Here is a 13,175-nt window from a genome sequence, read left to right as displayed (position 1 = left end):
CCCAGGCTGTATCGGAAGGAAAAGCGGGGTCGCCGGTCACTCTGCGGGTGAGGCGATGGGTCCTGTCTCACCGCTGACCTCAGCTCTCCTCTCTGTCCCCTTTGCTGCAGCTCCCGCACGCAATGGCCGGGGCTGGCGCCACGATCCTTTTCCACTCCAAACAATGGTGGTTGTAGAAGTTCATGGAGTGTTCTTCCCAATTGTTTCCTGTCTTTGTAAACTTACTTCCACTCTGAGGTTATGAATGGACGCGAAGGCCTGGAGTACCGCCCCTGTAGCGGCAGACACTTTTATGAGACCAAAATACTGATGCGTGACCTGTGGAGGTCAGCAAGGCAGGAAAGAGGACAAACTTAGCTGCTAGTAAAGCTGTCTGTGGGGAAATGGGAGGATATTGTTGCTACACTTTTTTATTTGGAGATGGTAGTGACCCATGGTGTAACAAGAAACTACAGCTTTTTATGTGAAATGAATTGACTCGTGTACTACTATAGGAATAGGCCACCTCATACCAACATAAGGTGTAAGAGCAGAGAATGTCAGTATCCTGATGGGGGTTATGGATTCATTGATTGTAATGTTGCCTCTGAAAATGAACTGTGTTTGAAAGCCAAGCCAGCCTTTTTTTCCTTCCGTCACGTGAATCATTGTTTCTGTTTCTAACTCGTTCATGGAGCCTTTCACTCCAGACGCGCTATAAAATATTAAACCATAAAGCTTAAATCTATAGCATTCTGCACACTGTTGCCCTTCACAGCAGCAACAAGCAAATTGAATTGTGTTCAAACTACAACAAATGCGGTAGAAAATCCAGACTTCCATGTGTGAAAGACGTCATGTCCTTGTTGAGTGTGAGCAGCTCTTCTATTAAATGAAAATTACTTTAAACTTCCAGCTGAAATAAATTTACTTTACCCAGGTACACACTCTTCAGAATATATCACAACTCCTCAATACGGATTGCTGTGATTTTATTACTCTATTCAGTGATGTCATATAGCATTAAACCAAACTGCACCTAAACATACTAGATACTGTACATGGACATATGGCCATCGAGTTTATTACAAGGTATGGGAAATGAGTTTTTTTTTTTTGTTGTTGTTGTTGTTTTATTTTATCAACTAATTTTTCAGTTAAAGGAAACACTACAGTCTTGGCATCATTGTCTGAATTTCTTTCCTTTGTTTATTCATTTCTGCTGTGCTTCTGGACCGCTATTCAAATCATTTTTGAGCTGTTTGTTTTTCACGTTTGGTGTTCGCCGTAAGTAGAGGCCTCTTCTTTCTTTCACATTTAGTGCTGACAATTAGAAATACTTGAAACTGTATTGACATTACTAACTCTCACAGCTGTGTTGAAGCAAAACAAATAAGGAAAGCTGCTGAGCTGAAGCTGCTGTTTATTTGAATTGGCCTTGTCAAAGCCTAAAATACACACCAGCTAAGTGTATTACCCACGAGTTGTGTTATGCTAAGCAGAAGATGCCCAACTCCAGCTTCTGTATAGGGACTCTTTATAACCTTATTAGTAAAACTTGATCTGTATTATAAATTGTGGCCCATTTGACTGAATGACAATTGCAAAACATTGGATTTTGATCAGGCAGGAAAAGGAGGGGGAAAAAAAGGAGTCAGACAAGATCAGACAAATGCATACAAGTCAGAAAATGCTTCCTTTTCTTCTTCCTTCAGCTACGACAGTCTACGCTCTTCATGGTTCATTATGCAGAGTGATATTCTACCAGCCTAAAGCTAACCTCAGACCCCCCCAAGCACACACGCACACACACACACACACTACACTACACCACGTACCCACACACCACACACACTATGAGTCCTTTTTTTGAGCTGACTTAACTGCTCTGGCACTCAGTCTTGTGGAGCTGCACCCTGCGAACCCTCGCCGTTCAGCTACTGGAGCCATTCCCATGGAATCCCAGATATTTCTGGCATTTGTTAAAGCTGGGCCGACAGGCGTTTCTTCACCGCTGTACACGCTCACACTCACCATGGCCATTCAATTTGAAATGGCTCACTGCTGTTTTACAGCTACTTTTAGCCAAATGTTTATTTTTATCTACTCCCAAAAGTCCCGTGTAAGTTTGATCTAGACATTCTGGGTGTTCCTTGTCATTTTTTATTTTTTTGTTCAGTAAGAGGGCTTGTGTGATTTGAGTAAATTTTTTGTTGTCATTGCAATCTTTTCTACCTGTTGCAGTTACTTTTTCTTGTTTTGAGTCTCACCGATGTATGTATATGTGCTTCAGGGTGCAGTGTGGCAAAATACTCCGGATGTATAATATCATAACACTTAATTCCATAAAATGACAGTGATACATTGGAGCCAGGTTCTAATATTTTTATTTTACTTGTCCAGCAGGCTGTAAATGAATACAATTTAAAAAAAAAAAAAAAAACACATCATGCTATAGTGCTCATGAAAATAGTGTTGCATGAAAGGGACTCAGAATTAATTTTGGCCTTAACCCTCTTAGCTGCAAGCAGATCCTGGGCATGTTTTGCTCCTGTCTCATTTTTACTCACTGTAGGCTAATTTTCCACAGCAACATAAAGTCCTACACATCGATGGGAACCACACAGTCATGACTAGAAGTAGAAGGCATGAAACAAAAGCTGATTTTCTTGAAACAATGTTGTCCAAAAATGTATAAAACTTGCAATCAACATGTACAACATTTTCCCAAGTGCCCACAAGTGTTACCAATACTGGAAAAATGGTTACATACAATAGATATTTTCCTTCTTACATTTTAAATTTGTTTCCAAACGTGTCTTCTATCTACTTGATCTTAACACAGAGTGCAGTTCAGCCCAGTCCAGCTAAATAGTCCCTGAATTTTCATCAGTAAAGGCTGCACACACAATTGTCTTTCTTTTTTTTCCTTTTCTTTTTTATTTAACAGAATCTGGTTAAAGCGACCAGTTCATTTTGGGCCATTTTTTTCAATGAGACATGCAGAATAAAGTGATTTTAAGGTATCACAATTTTGGGCTTAGATTAGATGAAATTTCCTGACAAAACCAAAAGTCACACATGAAAAGCGGTAATTTGTCATATTTTTATAGTTTCTTCCCATGATAAATGGTGTAATTCTTTATATTTTCCATGTAACAAAACAATTCCATGCTATTTAAACCCATTCACAGCTTTTTAGATTCAGAAGGTTAAAACTTGTGAATGAGCGTTACTCCTCATACATCGAGAAAACCAAAAGACTAAAATCAATTATAAAATGTTGAAGTTAAAAAAGGGTGGTTAGTACATCAGAAACACAAGCTTTTCATTTGTCTCTGAATAATAAGTGACACTGTTCTTTGATAAATGATTTGAAGTGGTTGTCCTTGAGATGGCTGCTTTTTGTTTTCTTCCTTTGTGGTGTTTCTTTTTATTCCAAGCAGATGGTCATGCACTGCTCTCTCATGAAAATCACTGACTTTATGGTCTGAGTTTTCTGAGACTTTCTTTTCATTCCACACAATCTGTTGCTGGTACTGTTGGGAACATAAAACATATGCACTCGAAAGATACAAGCATCATAAATAGAGATCGTTTCATTCAAAGAGCAGCAGTAACTATGCTATCATGGCTACATAAAGTCAACTGTAGGAAAAGGGAGCGGAGTGGATTAAACAAACTAATGACTGATAGTTGATTGGCTTGGATTATACCTCATTTGTACCTTTATACCTCATTTGAAAGTGGATCAGGTGGACCTTTCAGTGTGACTTGAGAACATTTTCTGCCTGCTAACGTTTCTTGTATATTTCTCCTGCTGCCCTCTTCGTAAAAATATCAAAAGCACTGGTAATTGTTAAACATTTTAAAAAGACAAAGGCTGCTGTGACATTGCATTAATGACAAAAAGACTTTTGATGTCATAACAGTTAGTCAAAGTCAACTACAGAGGTAGTCATTATTTAAACCTTACACTGAACCCTGGAAGGAAATGAAGATTCAAGGTCGTGGCGTGCGTCATTTGTGTAATTGCCCATCAATGAGTGCAGAGTGTTTATCATTTCTATTCCAGTCACGGACAAACTGGATATCCTGCCTTCAGATGACAGTGGTAGCAAGGCGACATTAAAAACAAAAAGTGTTTTTCCATGTTGTTTGTGTGTTTTTGTTCTATTAACGGAGGCTGGGGCCGCGTAATGAAATTGTTTACGACTCCTGTTGCTCCCCAAGTCATGTTAACTGAGCCCTGCTGCTGCTGAGTCAGACCAGTTGACAAGTAGCTACCAGAAAAAAATGAGACAAATAAACCGCAGTCATTAGCCATAGCTTTTTATAAAGTCACATTCACACAACAGTTGTAATCTTTTCCTGTTTTAGTTTGAATTAGATTGACTTGTGTGCTTTAAACTTTCTCATCTGTGTTTTGATGCGTAATTGAATATTTAGAAGTCACAATGTTTGTTATCAGTTGGGACTGCTTTAGGTTTTCACTGTTTGACTACATCAGTCAGGAATTTAAAAGTTATTGTACAATCTCTAAAAAACAATTAAGGAGAGTGTCAGAGCTCAGACTTGGCGAACCTCAGCTCCTGCTAATCTGTCCTCCTTTGTTTTAGGTTGGCGTTTTTAATACATTTTTATTATCAATTCAGTGATTGTGGTTATTAAAAATTTGTATTAAATTGTTTAGCATGTACAATTTCCAAAACCAGACATAAGTGCCGCCCAGATCTCCATTTTGCCCAACAATTGGTCTGAAACCAAAGAATGTCAATTCTTTTCTGATGTAGGGCTGCAGCTGATGGTTTTATGAGCCAATAATCTAGTATTCAGTCAAGCATTTTGTGAAATGTCAGAACATACTCAGAAATTCTCATCATAATTTACTACAGTTTAAAGTAATGTGCTAATCTTTTAAACAGCACAGCAAAGCAAACACTTTTTTGTCATTAATATTTTCTGATTGATTAACTTTCTGTTGCTTAATTTATGAAATAGGTAATGCAGTGGTTCCTAAAATACTTTGCCTTGAGGTCAGGTGAAAGGTGGCTCATAAATATTTCATTTCATTAAATGTATTTATTTGTTGCACGTCTGTTTTGACCATGTAAAAGAGACGAGGCAACGTCAATGTACATTTTATGTTGTTATGTTTGTTTTTTTAAACTCAAAGATTAGAAAGCTAAGAAATGCGGGATAATAATCTGTATCACTCAGCAAAGCTCAGCAGGACAATTTGAGTGATGATTTGCATCATTAAATGACATTTTGTCATCAATGATTTGCTTTTATAGAGAAATTAACATTGTAGTAGTTGTCCAATACTCTTGTATACACAGGACTTTAGTCAAAATCCACATCAAGGCTTAAATGTCTTGTACTTGCGAATTATTTTATTATTGATTTTATATATAGCATGGAGGAGCAAGCAACAAAAAGGACTCTGAGCCACTACTTCTGTTGGTTTACTGAGAGCATTGAGAAATGTTGTTGCATGAAAGGAAGTACAGGTTCAGCCATGCCTACAGTTTGGTGAACTTGCACCAGCAAACCACCAGCTTTTATCAAAACCCATGTGTGGCCAACAAAAACAAATGAAAAATGAATCAGCCAGTACTGGATGGCCATTTACAATTTAATTTTGTATTAAAACAATTAGTTGATTAAAGATCCCCTCTGGTAAAAATCACGTTTTATACCTTGTTAAATTTACCACATGTTTTTTTTCTCTTTTTTTTTTTTACATGCTAAAAAGCACATCATGAGCATTTGAGTGGAGTCATATGTGAACTGGTGTGCTTGAGCTGCAGCAAGTGGGGTGTTGTGGGTTGAAAGAGAGACACGAACTAATAAAGCTGTAATACTTCAGTCCATTCTAGAGCAAGCAATGCTGTAGATTTACATCTAAAGCATTTCAAGGTAGGAAAGGGGTTAGTTTATGGAAAAAAAAAAACATCATCCTCTAATGCCTTGTCAGCTGTAAGCAGTAAGTGCCAAGCAGGCTGTCATAATTCAAAATGAGTCATTCTTTGTGGTTTATTCAGTACTCAAGTTGCTTTTCTGTTACTCTGTTAGTTTAGTTTAAATTGCCAGAAAATTGTTCTCTCTTCGGTTCTTTTCTTCTGGGTCTTTAGCAAAATCTTTCTTTCTTTAGAAACTAAACTCTACCCTTGTCATGGCCGTGGAATTTTAATTACAACCTGTTTGGCATTTTCTCGGGTCTAATATGATCTCAATGCAAAAGCCACTAAATATGCTGTTGTTTCATCACTTCCATAAAAGGAACCTGAATTTTAGGCAGGTTTGTAGTTGATAAGTACAGAGGTTGTTAATATTAGACAGAAATGCTTCAGTTTTAGGAAGTTCAGTACAATCCATCTCGCTTGTATAAATACAGAACTAATTGTTTACTGCATTTTAATGTTGGAAGAAAGTAGAGAATGGGAAACTCCTGCAGGCTTGCGGAGCAGTCCAAAACTGCAATGACAATGACTTATTTTGAACTGTCACTCCTTGAAAGTGATTCTTCATGCCTTTTCGACACCCCACGTTGTTGAACCCCGGTGGTGGTTGGCATGCGGCACAGGTCTTTTTCTTCACCTCTAATTTCCAAGTTGGCACCATTCAGACAGTGTGTATTCATCTCTGTCACACAGGGGCCGGGAGCAATGTTGGTTTGTTGTTGCTGTCCATTTTGGGCCTCAGGGATTGAGTGTCTCATTGTATAGCGCTGCCCCCTCATCCAAGCGAAACCTCTGCTAATGAGATAAAGAGCGAGGCATTTCTGCAGCATTATTCCTCAGTCTTCATGTGATCCTGCTGTACTTTGCACAAACCTCATGACAAGAGATCAGACAGGACCTGACCTGTCTGCCAGTGGAGCCAGACTAACAAGGACAAGGAGAATTTTTCAAAAAGATGTAGCCAATAGTAAACAGACCTAAGTCCAACTGCCTAGCACTTACCTCCCAAAACCCCCCATTGATTTATTGTTGTCCAGTGATTGTACAAATGGAAGATAAGCAGTGGAGATGCTGACAAGACCAAACTCAAGCTGAGCATATCGAATTGACGCAGACCAAGCTGAGAAAAGACCTCTGTTCTTCAAAAACTCTTCCAGCTTCAAGGTTAATGAAAACAACAATAAAGAGACTGGGCATGTATTTAGAGATTTACATGTTTTAAGGAGAATGAATGACAAATTTTCCCAAACAACCCGCTCAGCGTCCTTCTTGCTCTGGGAGATCAGAGATGGCTTGGGGTGGCCCCACTCTCTTCGGTCCTCAGGGTTTTGACCTTGAAAGCATTTTTGACAAGCACACAAGAAACAAGTCTGTCTCCTTCAGTGTGGTCACTGTTGTTCATTTTGTAGAAGCCTGTATGATGTCTGACAGTGAATAATGATACTAATTTACTATCAACTAGCAGCAGTGATGTCATCTCTGTTGGCACGACCAAGTAAAGTCAACTATAATCAGCAATTTCCCTGAGGTTTCCACCAAAGGGATCAATAAAGTTCTATTCTATTCTATTCTAGTCTATGCAAATCTTTTGGACAGTGAGGACTTTGTTTTAGCACTTCATCAAAATGGTTGGTTTTTTGTTCTTTAAGGCAGTATCAAGTGCATGCGTGAAGCTCAACAGCAGTCATTAGCATGGATTGACTTGTATGAACCTTTTTTTCCTTAAAAAAATAAAAATAAAAAATAGATAAAAAATCTGCATTCAACCAAACAAGAAGTGATGAAATATGCTGATTAAAGACTTAATTGAAAAAACTGAAAGGCAACAAGTACATTTTCCAAGTGTGCACAGGTGTTACCAATACTGTGAAAATGGTGGCTCTACGTGCTATAGTTACATTAGTACTTAATTTTTTTAAACGTGCTTTCATAATTGTCTCCTATCTGCTCTCTGTAAGCACAGCTGCACTTCAGCTCAATTCAGCTGAAAATCTCCTAATTTTTGTCATCTGACTGTTGATGGCAACTGAATCACTCATGGCTTTATTAGAGATCGCAAAATTGTTTGGTTTTTCCAGAATCTGTTTGGTGCAAATGTTTTGTTTTGTTTTGTTGACTAATTTTAAGCTTAGGTTTCCTCAAAGAACATTTAAAATACGATGATTTTTCTTGTTTTTCTAGATTCTTACTCAGATAAATGATGCAGTTTTGGAGAGACAATAAAAACCTCGCCAAAATGTTTTGTGACTAGGGTGGGTCAAACTGTTGAATGTTGTAATGATTCATAATCTTTTAAAAATGAGAACTGTTTATCACACATTTTAAAAGCCCAATATGACACTTTTTTTGTTGATATCAAGCAGAAAGGTGGTAATGAATACAGAAGCTGTTTTATTGCTTTTTTAACAACAACAACAACAAAAAACAATGAATTGTTTTTTTAAAATGTGATATTGTATTGAAAAATAATATCTCTAATTTAAAAAGTTGCAATGAGTGGCTGCTACTGACTTTTATTTTTGTTATCTGTCCATTTGTTAATAAATGAAAAATGACCACCCCAGGTTCTGAAAGCCCAAGATGACCCCTTCCATTTACTTTTGTGTTTGGCCAACAGACCAAAACCTAAAACTATTCTGAGAAATACAGAAAACCCATGCATTTGAGCAGCTGACCACAGCAAATTTAGCCTTTTCCAAAAACAACAAAAAGAAGAATTTTGGTCTAGTCTAATTTCTGTCTAAACCACTTAACTATTTCAGCTTTGAAACAGATTTTAAAGTCACTCTGTGGTTTTAATAACAACTTTTAATATATTGTATATAAATGTTACCATTGACAATAATTATATAATAATTAAAAGCCTGCAATATTATATACATGTCACTTAAAAATGATTCAGAAGGAAAAACACTGTCATCATCCATCACCATGGACTTTAAAGTTAAAATAACTGCAACTGACAGAGTTGTCCATTGTTCAAACAGATAATTCAGTCTGGATGGAAACATTTCCAGAACCATTGAAATCTGTAAGAACCCTCTATGAGTTGCAGACATGATGAGACATGATCAATCTGCAAAGGCACTGAGCTGTTCAGCACTTTACTAACAGACCATTGTCAGGTTGTCTCAGCTCGAATGTGACCCCCATTATAGCAGAACACACACCGTGTTTCTCTCAACGGGGAACGTCTTCTATTTGTCAAAGATATATGCTCATGATAAAAAGAGGAATCCAGAATGTTTAATGAGAGCACCTTGTTCTTTAGATCAGTGTAAAGGCAGCTGATTTGCAGTATCGAGGAGATGGAAAGAGTGGAGCTGTGAAGCTCACTTTACGTCAGCTCCAGCATGTTTGTGTGTGGTGTGTTGGTTTTTGCTTAACTCTCATTGCTGCTGCTGTCTGACTGTCTGGGCCAGAAGATTGAGGGTCACAACGGGTTAATCTGTGCGTTGGAGATGGGAGAGGCCAGTTGAATGGCTAGCTTCTACAGCTAGCCAACACATTGGCTAAGGCTGAGGGTGGATCTGGTGCTGGGCCTGTGCTCCGGCATGGAGCCCTGCTGCAGGATCAGGAGTCAGTGAGAGCAGACAGCAAGGCTTTTATTGTATGAGTGTGTATGTGTTAGTGCATGCATTTGAGGAAAAGTTGAAGGGCAGCTTTTGAAATAAACTTTGGAGATGAAAGGAAGACATTATATTAAGGGGCAATTATGACTTTGTGAAAATCGTTCTGTTTGTAAATCCTTTTTGGGGTAGATTATTTAAACCAGCGGACTGACGTAGATAAAAGGTGGTTATATCATTTGTTTTTCTTGCAGTGTGCCCCCTTTAGCTTCCCTCTCACACTGCCATTCTCATATTCCTGCTGCCCTCTCCATACACACACACACACAGTATTCATGCACTTCAAGAGCTTAGCTCCGTTAATGTAAGAGGACAGGGGGTCCATGTTGTTTTGTTCATTTAATGGCCGACCTCATGACACTAATGAAACCAAGCAGTTTTGGGCACATGCTCAGCAAAAGCTGGTTAACGATTAAAAAAATGATTGCAGATTGTTCCGATTCACTGTTTCCCTTGGTATAAATGTTCCTTTTCCGTCATGGTTTTGGTTTATATGGCTGAATGTTAGTTCAGACTCATATGAGACACACATACGCACATCTTTATGGTCTGACGTGTCACCTGTCCCTAACCTCAGCGGCTCATCTCCCCTGCTGCTGAACGGTTTTAATCTATAAGCTAATCTCAGTGTGCAGGTCAGTCTGCTGTATTTACCTCTGAGAATCCTCCATCTACCTTTGCACCCTTTGTCCTCACACCTACGTTTCAGGCAACAACAACATGCACATAAACTCTGGTACACTTGCACACCTGCCAGTCCCCAGCGCCTGCTGTTATGTAACATTCTGATTTACAGGCATGCAGATATATGCGTGAACAGCCAACCTACAGACTTGTGTGTTTGTCTTTAGCTAATCCTGTTTACTACCCAGAACCCTCACTGTACTTTAGTTTGCCTATTTTTGTGATTATAAAAATACTATATCTTTCAGTCTGTATTTATTTCATCAAAGGATCTTGTGTTCTATTTGTGTAAAAAGCCGCATATGGTTCATTTTTAAGGTACTTAAGATGATTTAGAGCTTGTTATACTAAACTGTGCCATTCATCATTTATTATGAGTCATTGTATTGTGTTAGGAGACATTATGATTATGATTTTGATTTTGTAAACTGCAAAGTACAACAGTTTCATCAACCACAAGTTAAAGCCTTAAGATTATTCTCATTATTAGATGTTGTCTTTGTGTAAACGACAGTGGAAAAATGCCTATAGGTTTTCCCAGTTTTCCACACCTAAAAGAGAGATTAATTACTCTTTATATTACATTTTCACTTGTCCAAGTGCACAGATCTTTGAAGTGGAGGCAGAGCCAGCACCAGAAGGATTTGGTGCTGTACAAAGAACCTAAAAAATTGTGATACATGTGAGTCCTGAACACAGTTTGAGATGATGGATGTACCCATGGAAGGGTGGCATGAAAAAGTCCCTAAACGGGCCTGTTGTGGTTTTAAAACGTTTGCAAACCCCGGCTCTATTAGAAGTCTGCATTGTCCTATTGTCATGTTTCTCAACACCTCTCCAGCCTATGCACTGTTTTTCTTAGTTTGTTACATGAGTTTTGATTCTGTGAAGCCTTAATAAGAGCAAAAACAGTTCTAATCAAGCCACTTTGGACATGTCTTATTGACAAAATACTGTACGCTTTAAGTGCCATCTTTTCCCCTTATGTCTCACCTTCAAGCCTTCTGGATAAGTGTCTGCCTAGTGTTGGATCCCTACTGTTTGTGTTCAGTATGCTTATTGGCTAATGACAGATGGTCTTCTGGGCTGTTGGCTTGTGCAGTGAGGAGGGATTTCATTTCTACTGACAGAGAGGTTTGACCATATGAGACTTCTGTAGGATTGGAGTGACAAAGATGTATTGTCATTGGAGACTGATTAAAATCACCTGTGTCATCTGGAGAACTGAAATAATTTGTCAATGTTTGGATGATGATAAGCTCATGCTTCCTGTGTTGCTCTTGCCTCCAAGATTTAACCTGCTCTTTGACTTGTTTCACCGACATTTGCTCTGCTGAAGGCCCTCCTTAGCTTGACCTTTTTTATTCCTCTCTCCCCTGCAGTGTGTCCTGTTCAGTGCAAACACCGGGCATGTACCAAGGATGACCAGTGCTGTCACGACCAATGCCTGGGCGGCTGCCTAAAGCCTAACTCAGCCAGTCACTGCGTGGCCTGCCGTGGCCTTCAGCATGAGGGTAACTGTGTGGATCGCTGCCCCAAAAACCACTTCACCTACAAGGGCTGGCGCTGTGTCTCCTTCGCCTTCTGCCAGGATCTGCACAACAGATGCAAGCGGGAGAAGGAACGCAGCAAGAGCCCCGACTGCCACGAGTACGTCATCCACAACGCTGCCTGCATCCCTGAGTGTCCCTCTGGCTACACCACCGTCAACTCCTCCTCGTAAGTGGACACTCTTGTTGGTCTGATGGGTTCTTGATGGCCCATAGGAAGGATGTTGGATCAGTGACTCTGCCTTAGTATTCTGCATGCACAAATACACACATGCATGTTGAGATAATCCTGGGCCTTTGCATAGGAGCTTGTGACGCATAGTTTCTCCTTCATGTATTCATTTTCCCTAAAAAGTCACTACTTCCACCACATTTCTGCATATTGCTAAAGATGCAAACAAGGCCTTAACCCTCTGAATGCCAAATCCCTCTCCCAGGTTTGTTGTTTTTATGTATTTAATTTTATTAATTAAAAAATGTTACTTTATGACAGTACAGTTCATCTTGTATGATATGCAGTTCTGTCGGGACAGTCAGTCAAATGGAAACATGAAAATCACTTTATGCACTTTTTGAAAATTCGTCAAAAATAAACCCTTTGCAATAGCCAGATTCTCTGAAAAACTAAAATTCTACACACCTCATCACAAACAAGAAGCCATGAGTGACTCAGATGGGACTAACAGTCATATGACAAAGCCTTTTTCAGCTGAACTCCTGACTTTGTTTACACAGAGCAGATAGAAGAGTATGGAAACAACTTAAAAATCTAATTATTAAAATATCTATATTGTGTAGATTCACTATTTTTACAGTATTAGTAAAGCCTCTGGCACTTGGAATTGATTTCAGTTTGCTTTCATTTTATTTTTTTTCTTTAATTTCAAAGAAACTAAACTTTTATGTCCTTGTGTTATTATTTAAGGCATTGTAAGTGTGTCGTATCGCACAAAAGTGATTGAGTTCTTTCTGTTCTAGCAGTGGTTGCGCTGCTTCATACAGGTGCAGGATTTTGTATTGCAGTATATAGTGAGCTCTCAGTAGGTAAATATGTGGCAGGAGCAAAAAAAGTGAACAAAAAACCACCTGGACACAGCTTGGGGTTCAGAGGGTCAATTTATGTGTCCTAATAATTTTTATTTGCTATAAAATATATAAATAATCATTCATTTGGTGTATGTCACACAGACAATCTGGACAAAATGAAAAACCTAAATTATTTTGGGTTTTATTTACACAAAAAATATAAAGGGTAAACAGAAATGCAACAAGTTATGTCATCTTTTTGGGGAGGGGACAGTCAGTAACAGACAAAAGATGTAAATCAGCAGTCTCAGCAGGAAAAAACATTATACCACAGTTAAGCC

General features: G+C 38.7%; 1 protein-coding gene across 1 annotated transcript in view; it reads left to right on the top strand.

Annotated features, from left to right (window-relative positions):
- The window catches only part of insra (insulin receptor a), a 58,110-nt gene that overhangs the window by 19,214 nt on the left and 25,721 nt on the right, over positions 1-13,175 (top strand). Inside the window, exon 3 of the mRNA XM_008275796.1 lies at positions 11,641-11,977. Within this exon, the coding sequence (XP_008274018.1) occupies positions 11,641-11,977 (337 nt within the window). The remainder of the gene's footprint in view (positions 1-11,640; positions 11,978-13,175) is intronic.

The sequence above is a fragment of the Stegastes partitus genome, unplaced genomic scaffold, assembly GCF_000690725.1.
Source record: "Stegastes partitus isolate 25-593 unplaced genomic scaffold, Stegastes_partitus-1.0.2 Scaffold59, whole genome shotgun sequence".
NCBI lineage: Eukaryota > Metazoa > Chordata > Actinopteri > Pomacentridae > Stegastes > Stegastes partitus.
This window is presented reverse-complemented; position numbering and strand designations above follow the sequence as displayed.